The sequence below is a fragment of the Tursiops truncatus genome, chromosome 16 (assembly GCF_011762595.2).
Source record: "Tursiops truncatus isolate mTurTru1 chromosome 16, mTurTru1.mat.Y, whole genome shotgun sequence".
Classification (NCBI taxonomy): Eukaryota; Metazoa; Chordata; class Mammalia; order Artiodactyla; family Delphinidae; genus Tursiops; species Tursiops truncatus.
The window spans coordinates 9,777,642-9,792,939 of record NC_047049.1 but is presented as its reverse complement, the minus strand read 5'-3'; the positions used below and the strand labels follow the sequence as shown (position 1 = coordinate 9,792,939).

Genomic DNA, 15,298 nt, shown 5'->3' with positions numbered 1-15,298 from the left:
CTGGGTTCTTTCTTTCAAGTCAAGTGCTGTATATAGATCATAAAATATATATGTCCCTTGACCTCAATTCTGAATCTGTCAGTCTTTTCCTTATAAGCTATTTTTTTGACCTCCCCATAAAACACGTTCACCACGACCCGACATTCTATATATGTGCATTCCATTCAGACACGACTCGGAATTTACCATGCTTTGGTTGGACAGGGGTTAGAGCAAAGAGTAGGCCACACCTTAGCTCCCTGACTCAGTACAGTCAAAAAGAAGTTGAAATTTTTAATATTCACATGAAATGGCAAAAGTCCAGAAGGGGACGTAACTACTTATGGGATTCCAAAGTGGAATAAATGACAACAGCTCACTCCCAACATCTTAAAACTCCATCATGGTACAAGTTTCCTAAAACCAAAATCACTGAAACTCTAAAGCATGCCTATTCTACTTGATTTGCACTCTTCATGGACAACAGTGGTCTAGCCTGATGATTTAAAATATCCTTTCACATGATTATATAAACGGTAAAAGCTTGAAGTTACACAAACAGAGGCCAGTGAAAGCCTGCAACCACCATCTACCACTGACGTGGCTACCATTTTGGGTTTCCTGTCATGCCCAAAACCGGGGTAGTAACAATCAGAGCACGGGGGAAAAAGAACTTGGGAAAAGTGTGACGTTTGTTAATTTCAAAAGGAAACATCTCCAAGACATGGGGGCCCATCATAGTGAAAAGGCCAGCAGCTTGTTCAACCAGACTTCTTCACAGAACTCGGCCTCAGCTCCCTTCCCCACCTCCTCCCATTCCCTGATCCAGGAAAGCCAGAGCTGAACCTGGCTGGGTCACTCCAGGTCTATCTGGGTAAGCAGGAGGAAGTGGCCAGTTTGTGCAGACTCTCGGGCTGCCAGAAAGCCTTAAGGCTTCCCATGAAGATAAACACTGTCCGCAAAATGGAACACGAGTTGTGCGTAGCTTTAAAAACTCAAGTTCAAGAGCCTCTAAGCCTCTAAGGAGTCAAAGCTGAATTCTTCGGGGTTTGTTCATCTTGGATATAATGATCAGAAACCCACCTCTTTGGCTTAAGGCCAAACGTTCAGCCCTTACATTAGGTTCACGATTCAGCCACATATGGCCTTCAGCACTGTCACCATCAGTTAAAAGAAGTTACTGCTAAGATGGTAAGGCAGAGAGAAGGACGTGGGGTGAGGGTGTGGCATCAGGCGTTGCAATGCCAGGGAAGCCGGAAAAGCAGAGCCATCTCTAAATCCCACCTGGATGCAGCAAAAGCACAAGAAGGATGCAAAACCTCAGGCTAAAGTCATCCCTCCAGGAAAACCAAATAATAATAAAGACCATGGGCCTTTCTGCACAGCCTCACAAACCCCACTGGATCAGAATCGTTTGTGGGACAGCCTGAAAAACTTCCGAACAATCACTTCTGAACTGCTTACCAAGGCAAGCACCCTGCTAAGCGTCAAACCGACACAGCGGAAAGGAGCACACTAGCTGTATTTCCTACCGAGCCTAAGATGCCGGCACCCAAAAATCAATTTCCCACATTTTCCTTTAAAGACTAAGATTAGACAGCATTTTTAATGGAAACGTAAAATTAAGCCAGACTCTGATGAAAGAGGGGGGCAGCCTTTTAACAATTACCCTGGATAAGTAAATACCCAAACAAGACACTACAAATGGGAGGGCTCCTGGACACATTTTACTGAGAACACAAACATTAAACAAAACTCTTCCTGTTTAAACACGACCCCAGTTATTTCATAACCATGTAATTATTCATTAAGTCTGATATTGGAAACATCTCATATTGGATTGCTCTAGTTATTTGAATTCTCACCCTCAGCTGAGTAGGAAACACTTGAGAGCAACAAGTCTTCAGTTATGGCCTAGCAAGGACTAGTCACCTAGTAGGTACTCAGTGTTTTAACTGGTTAAAATAAAAAGGCAAAATACAAACACACACACACACACACACACACACGGAATTTGGATGAGAGCGAGCCAGTACAGAAAGTATACAAATACCAATTCTCTGGGCTTGCCAAATTTTTGCTCTAGAAGTAATATTAAACACAGCTCTTTGTCTATGAATTGTGAAATACTTTATATACTAATAAAGAATGTGTACTTCGTTGTGTATTGAACTGCATAAGCCTACGTTTGGTTTAATTTACCAAGAATAAGTCCTTGTTCCTAAGCTATCAAGTTACAGTCAACTCTTAAATATTAACACATACTGAGGAACAAAGATGCAGATAATACAAAACAGAAGATTATTTTAAATCATTCATTCTTGGTATGCGGATATATTCTTTTTTTCTTTTCTTTTAACTTGCAATTAAATGCGTATGGCTGATATCATGGCATTTACAATACTTCTAACAAAGGACTTAAACCATACTGGAAAAATCTGAGGTAAGGAGGTCTCCGTGTGGACCCCATGCTCAATCTCTCTGCTACTGAACTTTGGACCAACTCACATCAGTCAGGATCACCTTGCCCAAAAATTGATTAAAAAAAAAAAAAAAAGGCATACTACTTTCTTCCCAGGTTGTTGCTTTTCAGAATGACACTTTGTGGAGGGTGGAAAAGTAATAAAGGGTTTTGGGTTGGAAAAGCCCTTTTATTTTAGCTCCTACTGGGCTGATGTAAACAAAGATGTGGTTTATGTCAACAATGACTTAATTAACCAGAGTAGGTGACAATGCCAGGAAGAACTTGAAAGTAAGAGTCGCCTCCACCCCAAGGTAATCAAGCTTGACTATACTTTAAATAATTACAATCTTAACCAACAGAGCAGTGCTTGGCATTGAGGACTACTGGCCCCTTTGAGTCAACTGAGTTTAAACCCTTCGCAGCTGGTCACCTACAAAAATGAATGACCAGTTGAAAATATTCATTTTTAGTCTGGAATATTAACTAAAATCTTCTAGAGATTATTTTCTTCTTAAGTCAGTTGAGTAGACCCAAACCTACTGCCACCACTTCAGAATGTGTCCAGAGACAAATGATATATGACAGATGATGGGATATATGATATGATGGTACATGGTAGATGAGATGATGTGATACATGATATGATGATGGATGGGATAGGGTGATGATAGATGACATGATACTGTACAAAGCTGGGACAATTGGAAAAGGACCCTCTAGCATTAGGGCTCCTTCCTGGAACTTAGTTACCTTTTTCTCCGCACAAATTTTCCTCTGGTCCAGCCCGATACACATTATCTAAACTGAGCTTCCCAATTAGCAAAACAAAAATAAGATAAGGCCTTGTGCACTAGAAGGTCAAGGTTGAACTTATTTTAACCAAAGCTACAGTTAAACTCACCATGGAGGACAGACAGGGACTGATGGACACACATGGATGGGGGACTCTCTGTCTGTCTCTCTCCAATTCGTTGGTACCACAGCCTAAACTGGAGCTGCCCTACTTAGTCTGCTTCCAGTTGCTAAAATCTCCTCTTCCTCATCTACAATTAGATTACCTTCCTAACAACCTCTGACACCAAAGCAAAACTCCGGCATTGCAAGAACTCATCTTAGGGCTCAAATCAGTTGGAAGGGGAAGTACAGACCCTACAGAAAGCAAACAAACACAGCTGCCTGGAAACACGAAGGGCCTCCTCCATTAGAGAGCAACTTTCTACTCAACTGTCTCCAAAAGCCTAGATGTTTCCTGACACTGTGGCAACTGACCCAGCCAGCCCACGGGACCAGGAAGATGCATGTGCCCAGCTCACTGGGAACAATGATGACAACACATCCCAGGTGCTCATTAGACGCCAGGCCCTGTGCTAAGCGCACTTCACGTCCAGGCCCACCTAAATCTCCCAGCAAGCTTTTGAGGCAGGTCATCAGAAGGCTTCTGAGGATATAAATATTCATTTAGCACGAATGAAGAGACGCTGAAGACTGTCTTATCCAACCCTCAGACGACAGAAAGGGAAGGAAACTGAGGTCCAGGGGTTTGTGAGCTTTTCCAAAGTCACCTCTTTGCAGGCTTTTGCGGGGTCCACTAAATCTTTTTTTTTTTTTAACCTCTCACAACTCTGGACACAAACCTCATAGAAGCTATGAACCCCGAAATATGCACAGAAGGACATCTGCAAAATATGACCTACCATTTCAGGGAATTCAGGCACCTCCCCTCAACCCGCAAGCGCACAGATGCCAAGTTGGGAAGACCTGCTTCCAACGATACTCACATTGTTGGAGGCACATTTTTAACAAAGAACCACCGTGCGGACTCCATCCCTGTCCACTGCTTTTCCCCCTCTCTGCCTCACCTCTTTCTTCCAGCATGTGCACACATATTTTAAACTCTCTTCAATAATTAAATATGATAAAAAGAAGTCCTCCAGGACCATTTTACACTTTATGTTGAAATAAACTCCCAATAATGCTGCCCTGGAAGTCTAAATGAAAAATGACATTTTCCTCCTAACCTGGGCCATTCCTGGGAAATCCCAGCTCAGCTGCCTCCGTGTGGGCTGAGCCACGCACTCGGGGGAAAACTGGCAATTAGAGAAACATCCATTTTAATTATTAGCAAAATTAAAGAAGTACAGGCATGACTTTCAGAAACCAGGACCCTTTTCCCTCAAGTTAAACCCTTTAAAAATGCATCACCTGGGCTTCCCTGGTGGCGCAGTGGTTGAGAGTCCGCCTGCCGATGCAGGGGACGCAGGTTCGTGCCCCGGTCCGGGAGGATCCCACATGCCGTGAAGCGGCTGGGCCCGTGAGCCATGGCCGCTGAGCCTGCGCGTCCGGAGCCTGTGCTCCGCAACGGGAGAGGCCACAGCAGTGAGAGGCCCGCGTACCGCAAAAAAAAAAAAAAAAAATCATCACCACTGCACATTACAGCCATGCTTATGTCACAAGGAGGTAGTCACAGACACAAGCTCCTACAAGATTTCCTTCCCGGAGATCTGGAAACCTCGGCGATGTCACCGCACCTGTTCATTATAAAGCCTCCGTACCTCTGTGTAAGAAAAAGGGCATGAGCCTCATCTCACGACTGCTGGACTGCTTCCGGTAAGAACTCCCTCCGTCTTAGAAAAAGATATGCCTTTATGCTTCCTGACTCGGGGTCTCAGCGGGAGCCCCCCTCGGATGGGGACACAGCCCTCCCTCCCGCGTGGTCCTAGACGGGCTTGCGGTCCTCTTCTGTGCTGGGTGCCTTTCCAGAACAGCTGAGCTGACCCCAGCCCACTCAGGCCCCCGAGCTCAGCAGGCACCAGGTGGGCTCTCAGCAAACAGGTTCATTAAGTGGCGATGAGTGCTAGGATCTGCCGTTTTATTCTCAGATTACCACTTGAAAAATAGCTCAGCTACCGATATTCCCTCCTGATGACAGATTTCAGTGCTGCACCGAGTCAGGGCTTGGCTACCGACATCTCGGAAGGACCTGGGAAGAGTTTCCAAATCTGCCCGGCGGGATAATTCAGCCCTGTTCGGTGCTCACAACTGGCCTCACGCCTTTCTGTACCTTCCAAAATGCATAATGTGTTGCCTTCATGCAATTTCCAAAGCTGAAACACCAACGCACGCCCTGTTAGATCTGGAAGTTCTCAGAGATTCAGGAAAGGCCCAGGTACACTTCAAATTGACTTAAAATAGAATCTGCCGCTTTGTGACGTACTGCTTAAGTATTATGAATTACAATGGCTCAAAAGAATGTAACGTGTCAAGCATCTCCGTGCTGAACTTCAGAGGCTGCTTTTTCTCCTTAGACAATGAAAATAAAATGTCAGCATTTCAGATGTCGGCAATTTCCCTTAGTGACTCCTTTTGTCAGAAAACAGCAATTCTTTACACTGTGAGCAAAACTTTCTCCGGTAAGCATGCTCCTGCAGAAAGCCCTAGATGGCATTCAGCTACAAGCTCCCCTTCCACGGCTCTCCTGGGCACTGGATAAACTGCCCGCTGTCTCCCTCACCCAGGTCAGAGAAACGCACATGCCAAAAAACCACCAAACTACACCACTCTGCCTGCAGTGTCCCAGCTGGGAACCTGCTCTCGTAATCTCTGGCTTGCGGGGAGCAGACAGCCCACTCTCCCTTGCTCTTGGAAGGCTCATTTACAACACAAGGGGCAGTTGATTCTCAGACAGGCCTCGACCTAAGTGCCACTTCCCCGGACAGATCCCAAAACAAACTTGGTACCCTGAAAGTGAAATTAAACAACTTACCTTCCGGCTCCACCGTGGTATCCTCAACTAAATTGAAGGAGGGCCGGGCCAGGGACAAGGTTGCCATGGTGACCACAACCAGGCCGACGAGGCGCCCCCAGCTGACCATGGTTACAGTGCCGATCCCCCGTCCTCTTCCATATCTCCATGTGGACGTTAATCCCATCTGCACACTTCCTCTATGAGCATGGACTGCCTGCAGCAACGCCTTCAGCGGGCGGTGGGCTCGGGAACCGAGGTGCTGTGACAGCCTCTGCCGGCCCTGCAGCCACTTCTGCTGCTGCTGTAGCCTCTAGAGGAGAGAGTCGGCAAGTCAGTGAAATCCTCCCCAACTCCAACTCATTTCAACCCAGTTCTTTTTCATTATCTGCAAATGCCTTCCATCCGCACGTGAGTCCCAGGGGTTTCCACCAGCCCCGTCCACAAAAGGTGTTAGGCTGATCGTTTAGAAAGCCTACTTTTAAGAAACAGAGATAAAAAAAGAGGAGCTACAGGACACAGATACGTGCGGCCACTTCAGTTAGGCAAAGTGTACTCTCTTCTCCTACCCACTGTCACCTCTACCGCCCTCAAGAAGCAGAAGCAACGTGACCTTAGTTTCAAGGGCAACTACAAAAGCAAGTTAATGATGCTCGGGCTGGCAGACCCAGCCTCTCGTTAACTTCTCTCAGGCCAACTGCGCTTCAGAGGCATCTGCTTCTGGGGGCTGGAGCCCTCAGGAAGAAGGGAGACAAGCAAAGTAAAAAGAACCCCAGGAAGGCGACCAAAAATTCCCACCAGTTTACACTTGTCGAGATTCATTTTCAAATGCAGAAATGTATTTCAATCTTTCGCCAAGCAGCCACTTACAAAGAATGAACGGAACTGCAATACATTCAAAGCAGCTGATCCAAAAAGAGATTCGAAGGCTGAATCCCGTTCCACTATGACTAATGGCAACCCAGGCCTAGTGAATGTCTTCAGACAGAGTGGGTTAAGAAGTGGAGCAAATGCAAATTCTGATGAATATCACAGGCATTTATTAATGATGCTGCTTCTGATGATATGTAAATTATCATCAAGGTATGTGATTGGGCCAATAACTTTCAGTATGCTAACCTACTGGCTAAAATTTCAGAGCAGAAATTACAAGGGGGTGCCCAACCTGCTATTCTGTTCACTCATTTGATCCAAAGGCAAAGAAAATTTTCCGCACTTAAGATATTCCAAATAACTTTAAATTTGTTCGGTATCAATTACTAAGTATAGAACCGAAATGCACAAACTTTAGAGAATTTGATCGACACAGTCAGATTCTGTGAACTATACATGCATGAACCACATTTTATAGGATTGAGGGTAGGGGTGAGAACTTTCTAAACCCCACGCTCTCTGCATGACTTGATATTTCGAATTATGACTACGATTTCAATACTGCTGGAGCCTCCCCAAAGCTACATCAGAAAAAACTTTTAGCTTTAACTAAGGATTAAAGTGGGTAAGGGAAAAAAGGATGCTGCACCACTTCCAGAGGAGGAATAAAGAAAATCTCTGCTTCAAAGAAAGCACATGTGAAGTGGTGTGATTCACGGCACAAGCAAGAAAAGCATGTGTGCCCACCCTGTTTTCAGTCTGCTTGAAGGATTTTTTGGCCAACTTTTCTTTCCTCTTCAAGTTAAGAGCCTCAAAAGATAATTCCATATCTATTTCTACATACACGTGGGAGGGAAACACACAAACATTCTCATTGACTTACTAAGCATTTCCAGAATGCATGGGAATTTTCTGCCTCACAGGAACAATCTTAAATCCTAGCAGGAGAGTGGGCCCCAGGCTGCTTCCCCAGCCGCCTCGCCCACCTGTCCCAGCCTAGAGGAGCTTCCTTTGCTCTAGGCAGGGAAAGGTGGACAGTAAGTGACCTCAGCTAAATCCCAAACCATTCATTCATCCCAACAGCTTGCACCAGAAACTGACTTTTAGCCATTTCCAGGTCCAGGCCCCGCGGCCACCCCCTTCCCAAATCTCTGGAAGGTGGAGGCCTAGGGCGGCAGGTCTGCACAACTCCTCAACGGACTGGACAAAAGTATGGAGGGACCTCCTAGGCAGGATAATGAGGTCCCCAGGCTCGGTGTTGGGAACACAGGCCCAGCATGCCACTGGCGGCCACAATCCCAGCTTCCTGCCTTCAATACCATAATCCCTCCTGGAGTCTGAGCCTCAGTGAAAGCCCCAGCGTGTTTATTTTTCCCCTTGAAAGGGAACTCTCTTCTCCGCCTGGGCGCGGGAGGAGTTGTCACCCTCCCAGTGATGGATGGCTCTTCATGGCCACCCGTCCCCCTGGTCCATTTTCACCTCGGCACAAGCCCGCCCCCAAAGACAGGCAAAGTGACAAGCGAGTGGGCTTGGCTGGGGAGTGGTCCCTATGCAGGTCGATGCTGGGCTCCTCGGTTTACCAGAACATTCCCAACCCCACCACCACCACGCTCCAAGAAGACAGCCCATGCAGCGCCCGCCTTACCTGAGTTTCTACCCCTAAGAGGTTGTCTGCCTGCCTGCCCGCCCATGACGAGCACTTGGGTGTTTTGTTCCCAGTATATTTCACATCAGTCAAGAGAGCCAGGCAAGGTGCGGGGGCGCCCAGGTCCCCCGGGGGCAGACCCACCTCCTGGCTCAGAGCCTCCCTAGCTCCCCTTCTCCCCACAGCTAACAGGGCAGGGGCCTCTCAAGGGGTCAAATGCGGTGGGTGTGGGGATTACTCAACATACTGAAATTCTCAAAAAATGCAAAATACAGGCTGACCTGAGACCACCCTCTCTTCCCTGTTAACGCTGGCAAGCCAATGAGGACTTGCCGCCGCTTCGGGAGAACTGAACACCACCAACCCGGCTTCATTGTAGCACTTCTTTCATTTGTTTGCTTGGAATATCTGATTTTCTCCCCCTTCTCTGGGCGCTAAAGAGCTCAGAGAAATCTGCATTTTAATTGACATTCCAAGGGGAGAGAGAGAGAGAGAGAGAGAGAGAGAGAGAGAGAGAGAGAGAGAGAGAGAGAGAGAGAGAGAGAGAGAGGCTCCCGATTTCTTTTCTATTCAAACTAAACAGTCTTTTCAGATGAAAATGAGTCGGGGCCAGTGGAAGATTTACAGGGATTTGGGACCACGGGGACAATGGGGTTTTAAATGTTGATAGCGTTTCACACCAAACACATAATGGGTGAAAGCAGGTTTGCCTTTAAGGGTAGGTTTTATTGAATTGGGCGAGAGGAAGGAAGGTCGCGAGAAGAGTCTGCAAGGGAGCGGACGGCGAGGGGAGCGGCGGAGACTCATCGCCCCCGGGCCGGACCTCTGCGCCTGGCCCTCTGGCCGCGAGGGTCGGAGCCAGCTCCTGGCCCGGCCCCCAGCTGATTCCCCGGCGCGGTCCGGCAGCCGAAAGAATGAGCGCGCAAGTTAGAACTCGCCTGCGCTTTCGACATCTCCGAGCTGCTGCCGGCGGAGCAGGCAGCGAACTAGAAAAAGTCGGTCCAGTTCGCCCCCTAGCCCCAGGCGCGCCGGGCTCCCTCCAGCGCCGACGGCGGCTGCGGGCCAGGGGCGCCCGGCACTACAATCGGGGAACCGGAGCAGCCCCCTCCCCAAATGTGCCACCCCCGAGCACCTCCTACCCTACGGAGGTGTCGCCGGCCCCACCCCAGCGGCTCCCTCCCGGGGAAGGGCACCCCCGTCGGGGCCTGGATGGAACGGGACGGGTGCTCCCCGGGCCCCGGAACGAGGCACCCCGAAGATGCCCCTCCGAGCTCCGGACCTGTGCGGCTGTGCCACCAGCGAGGCAGCCCCGCCGCTCGCCCGCCAGCTCTGGGGTCGGAGGATCTCGCCGGCCGGAGTTTGACAGGGGGGCGGGTGTGAGCGCCAGAGGCAGATGTCAGCATCTGGATGGGGGTGGTTGAGGCAGAACTTCCCTAACGCCAGCCGTCAGCATGCACCCAGCTCCCCCATCACCTATGCAGCCAAAGAGGGAGAACAAGGAGCAGCCTCCACAGTGCCAGCCCTCCGCTCGGGGGACCGTGCACCCGGCGTCCCGGGCTTTCACGGCGCCCACTCTCCCGTGGGCCCACTCTCCAGTCCCGCGAGGCTCCCCGAGGGGCCCACCACGGAGGTTACCTTGAATGGCAACGATCCCCGGCGACCGGCTCTGTCCCCGCGCCCGGCGTGGGTCGGGACGGAGCAAACGACGAGCTCCCCCCAAAAAGTGGTCCTTGGGTCCTCGCCGGCGCCAAGGCTCCGAGGCTTCAAGCGCACCCCAGGTTGCGGAGGCGCGCGGGCATGACGCCCGCAGGCTGCGCTTGGATTTGGGGAGCGAGAGGAAGAAAGGACTCAGGCTTGGCGTTTCCTCCAGCAAACTTTGCTCGCAACTTGCGAACGCTCGGAGCGCGCAGGAAAGCCGCGGCCTCGGGGCGCCCGGGGCTCGCGGCCGGGCCCAGCCAGCATGGAAAGGAGTCGCCGCGCGGGGCTAGCTACGCCGCGCGCAGACCCCGCGGCGCCCGAGCTTTGTGGCGGCCGCGCTCGCTCGCTCGCTCGCTCGCCCGCCCGCCCGCTCCTCACCCGCCGCCCGCCCGCCCGCTCAGCTCTCCGCGGCGCTCTCCACTGCCGCCGCCGCCGCCCCCTCCCGGCGGGTCACGCCCCCGCTGAAACCCGAGCCGTTTCCTGGACGGCGGCGCCCGCTCTGCCAATCAGCGCCGCGCGCCCCGACCGCCCCTGCTCCGCGCGGCTCCCGACGCCTGCGAGCGGCCCCAAGACCCCGGCCGGGAAGGCGAGGGGCCCGGCCAGCGCCGGGACGGAGAGAGGCATCAGCATCCTCGGTGAATCAGGCCGGGTCCCGCGCCCCCGCCCCCGCCCCCTTTCTTCGGGAGTTGGCCTGACCGACGGTTTGCCGGGCGGTTGCGTTACGTTCTTATTTCAAGTCAAAACAAATGACAGAATGCCTGCTCTACCCCCGAAAGAGACTTTAATATGCGTCTGCGTGGTATTGGGGGGAGAAACGTAATGCAACTGAAACTTTGAGAGGAGAGGAAGCAACTTGGGAATGGTTGCTGGACGCTACACTGCTCTGTCCTTCAAAACGAGAGCAATGAGAAAAGAAACGAATATTTATGGAGGCCCTGCTATGGGTGGGACACACGGAATAGTCTTCTTTTTAATTGACACAGCCACCCTGCAGAGTAATAGTCCCAGTTCCTGGTAAGGAAACTGAGGATGAGAGAGGTTATTTGTCCAGGGTTAAACAACTGGTTACTGAGTAGGCAGCAGCTGAGCCTGGCTCTGAATCTGGATCTCTTAGAAAAAGTTCAAAACTGGAGGAAAAAAAGTGTTGTTTGGTAATATATATTTGGATCAATAAATTCGGAAGATTCTAAAGACTCAACTCCACTGTAAATAGCTGTACGACCTTGAGCAAATCAATTCCTCTCTCTCAATCTTAAGATTCTTCAACCAAATGCCAAGCTGTAACTGGTTAAAGTTCATATTTTCCATTTACCTTTTCCACTAGGCTGTATCTACCGGATAATTTATTCTTTAATATACTTTCTCTTCTTCACTCATCCAGCTCTAAGCAGTGGTGCCTTAAGTCCAAGACAATATAGATAAAAACCTTAATTATTTTTCGTTAGAAAAAGGTCATTAAACCCAGAAGTGCTTTTGAGTCCTGAAGATGGATGAAGCAGCAGTACCAAAGTGACCTGGGAAATCGACTTTTCCTGAATTTAGAAATGCAGTTGCTCATGGGTCATTGACACTGCACACTTCATAACATTTACGGAAATATTTTTTCAAGGTGCCACATCATTAGAAAATCATTTTTCTTCACAATACATCTCAGAGAACTTTTATGTAAAATTCCCTAAAAGCCAGGAGTAACAGATCCATTGAAATGCTTCAGGCAAATGGCTATGAAATTCTATTTTGGAAACGTGACAGCAAAAGTAATAGTCTGACTCTCAAGTAAAACAATTAGTTCATGTACATGATTGGGGGAGGGCTATGTGTTTTGGTCAAGTCTTCAAACCTGGATCAGTCCCAGAACCTTTTAATTCATGGACACCTCAGCCAGGTGACCCTCAGCCATCCACCACACCTGAGTTGTTATGACCACATCAGTACCTTTTCAGCATCTCAGATCAGGGGTCACGGAAAGAGACGTGGCTGAGCGTCTGCCTGCTCAGAGACTGGCACTTACATCTTTATATTCCCTGCCAATGGGGAACTCAAGCGTCTCAGTACAGATTCCTTTCCCATCCTGCAAGGAATCCATCAGCCATTGAAAATGCTGTTAACACATTCTCACATAAATTAGTGGTGCAGGAAGCTGCCGTCTCTATCCCCCATTCATCAATGGCTCTATGTACGTCAAATAAAAAGGAAGCCTTCCGCTGAAAATGACAGATAAGAACACCTACTTCAACGTCCAGATGCAGTTTGCAGAATTTATTCTTTAAAGGGATGAAAAGACACCCATCCATCAAAAGCCCCTTATTCCCTTAAGAGTGTCCGTTTTTAAGTGAGTGAAGCCCGCAAGCCCACAACAGCAAACTGGTTTTTTGAAAAGCAAAAGCATGTTTGGAATTTAAAAAAAAAAAAAACCAATCCTGTCATCATATTTAGGCTTCGAGTGACCTCAGAGGGTCTAGGAAAGCTTTCACACCAGCGAGGCTTCTGAATGAGAAAATAATCTCTTTACAGTTTTTTTCTCGTCCCTCTTCAAGTGGCTGGAACCCCTTTTGTCAATGGCCTCCCGTGAATGGTGTAGCTAATAAGCCTATTAATGAGCTTCCACAGCCGAGTGTGAATAGGTAAATAAGCCCCAATCTGTTGAGGTTCAGGGCCGAGGGCAGAGAAGCCAGAAAGAACTAAAGGTGACAGTTTGAACTGAACCACGAACGCCAGCACCAGGTTTCAGCTGGAAGAACCGCCAGACAAGGCCCCATTCACAGCCCCTCCGCCCCCCACTGAGGCCCCTTTTCCTCACAATTTCCCCCCCCTTTACAAAATGTTTTGAGTAGTCACCCATTTTTTTTCAAAAGCCCTCGAGACGCCCTTCTTTTTTTCACTCCAGTAATGATACATCAATGGAAGGAAGGAAAATGAGGACACCAGAACTCCAATGCCCCATAAGCTTCAAGGGACAAACTGCTGCTCGCCCATTGGTTCTGCGAAGAGAAAAGGGGAGGGGGTGGGAACCCTAGCTGCCATGGGCCTCTCTCCTTTAAAGATTTAGAATTTCTCTTTTAATAATTTGTTTTTTAATGGGTGGCTGTTCCTTCACCCGATAGAAAAGTTAGAGGAATAAAAAGGCTACTGACATTTAAGTGCTAATGAGCCATTTTAACGTGGTTCTGAGCGCCCTGCAAAACTATGAATTTTATTCTTTAAGCTACATCTCAAGAATGTCTGTAGCATAAAAGAAGCTTTCGAAAGGAGAAATCTACAATAGTCCAAGGACTATGGTGACAGTCGTTAATCCTAGGATGGGCTGGTGGAGGCAGGGGGTCGGAGAGCTTGGACCCATCTTCGGGGAGCTTATGACATTTTAGCTGAAGCAACATCATGAATCCCAGCACTGATCATCACCAATGATTCTACACTTAGAACAGGGCCTGAATCTCTGAGCCAAGACTTCCCTGGAGAAAAACTTAAGTTATCTGAGTCTTCCATGTTCTCAGCTATAAAATTAGGAAAACAATGGTACCTATCTTGTAGTACAGTAAGTCCCCTACATCCGAACCTTCAAGTTGCGAAGTTTCAACGACGCAAACGTCTTATGAACCTATTACAGTACAGTACTATATAGCTGATTGTGTTAGTTGGGTACCTAGGCTAACTTTGTTGGACTTACGAACAAATCGGGCTTAACGAACGCACTCTCGGAATGGAACTCGTTCGTATGTAGGGAGTTTGCTGTAATTTAATAGAGTCACTCAAAGAATTAAATGAATTAAGGTGTGACAAGCATTTAGACCTTTTTATCCAGATACCCCATGGTTCTAGAGCAACTCTTGGGCACATGGGAAATGCAATGTGTTTGCTATGATTATTATTAGCTGTTAGTATTTTTCCCACCTCCTGGGACTACTGGAAAAATTAAAGTGAGTCTGGAGCCAACACTGCTGGATTCCCCAATCCTCCTCTGCCCCAGCTGAAAGGCCTGGAGGTGCCTACCCAAGACCCCCCTAAGATGAAATGTCTGGAAGGCAGCCAAGTCATACAAATGGCCATCCAACTGGAAAGCATTACAACGCTCATTGGTACCCACTGCCCAGAAGCGGTCCCAGGGAATGGCAAGGAAGATAGAGGGGGTGGTGCTGGGCAGAAGACACTTTTAACACCAGTGAACAGCTTAAGAAAGAGCTTCTTTGAAAACGTGAGGAGCATCTGAATAAAAATTGCCACTTTGCCCTGCTCTGATGGTTTGCTAGATTTCCAAATGGCTTGAATGACATTGGTAGGTCTTCCTAGGGAGACTGGGCCCAAGGTGAGGAAGTGTGTATTAAACCATCCTGTTGACTCCTGAATTTTACAGGGGAGGAAATCAGGGTGCAGAAAGGGGAAGTGACGGGCTCTAGGCCACCATGCTGGCTGATGGCAGGGAAACCCAGAAATCTGTTCTCCCAATCAGGCTGGGATTCTTTTCAGTGGCCACGAGAACAAGCCAGCCACTTTCATCTGTTTACGCCAGGCGATTCCGCTCAGTATAGAACTGAGATATTTTGAGTAGAATTCACTGCCTCCCAAAATGTTAATATTTCCAGAGAAATTACCCACTCCCCATGGGTCCAGCCCATTTCTCCTTCTTCAAGTGTTCCAAGAAGAATCTGTGTAAGGGTTATCATTGCTGTTATGTTATGTTTCAAAGAACCTTCAAGTTCAGGTGCATGAGATCGTCTGACATCTCTTTTGCATGCTTACAATTTCATTAGCTGAATTTGCACAGTCTTCAAAACAGGGGAAGAATTAAAGGCCAACATTTTTGGTTCATAAAATGATTCTTATCAGTGATATTATAAAAACAAATGGAAATGGAAGATTCTGAAGAATCGCTGAGGCTTGCGTTTGAAAAACGAAGGCT

General features: G+C 48.5%; 1 protein-coding gene across 18 annotated transcripts in view; it reads right to left on the bottom strand.

Annotated features, from left to right (window-relative positions):
- FGFR2 (fibroblast growth factor receptor 2) overlaps positions 1-10,755 on the bottom strand; it is a 103,660-nt gene extending 92,905 nt beyond the window's left edge. For 4 of the 18 annotated variants that reach the window (XM_033841993.2, XM_073793874.1, XM_073793876.1 and 1 more), the window contains exons 1-2: positions 10,339-10,753; positions 6,207-6,498 (exon numbers count right to left, since the gene is read on the bottom strand). In XM_033841993.2, the coding sequence (XP_033697884.1) occupies positions 6,207-6,372 (166 nt within the window). In that variant the 5' untranslated portion in view covers positions 6,373-6,498; positions 10,339-10,753. The other 14 variants (XM_073793869.1, XM_073793870.1, XM_073793878.1 and 11 more) reach the window with 7 other exon arrangements.
- Positions 10,756-15,298: the final 4,543 nt, after the last annotated feature.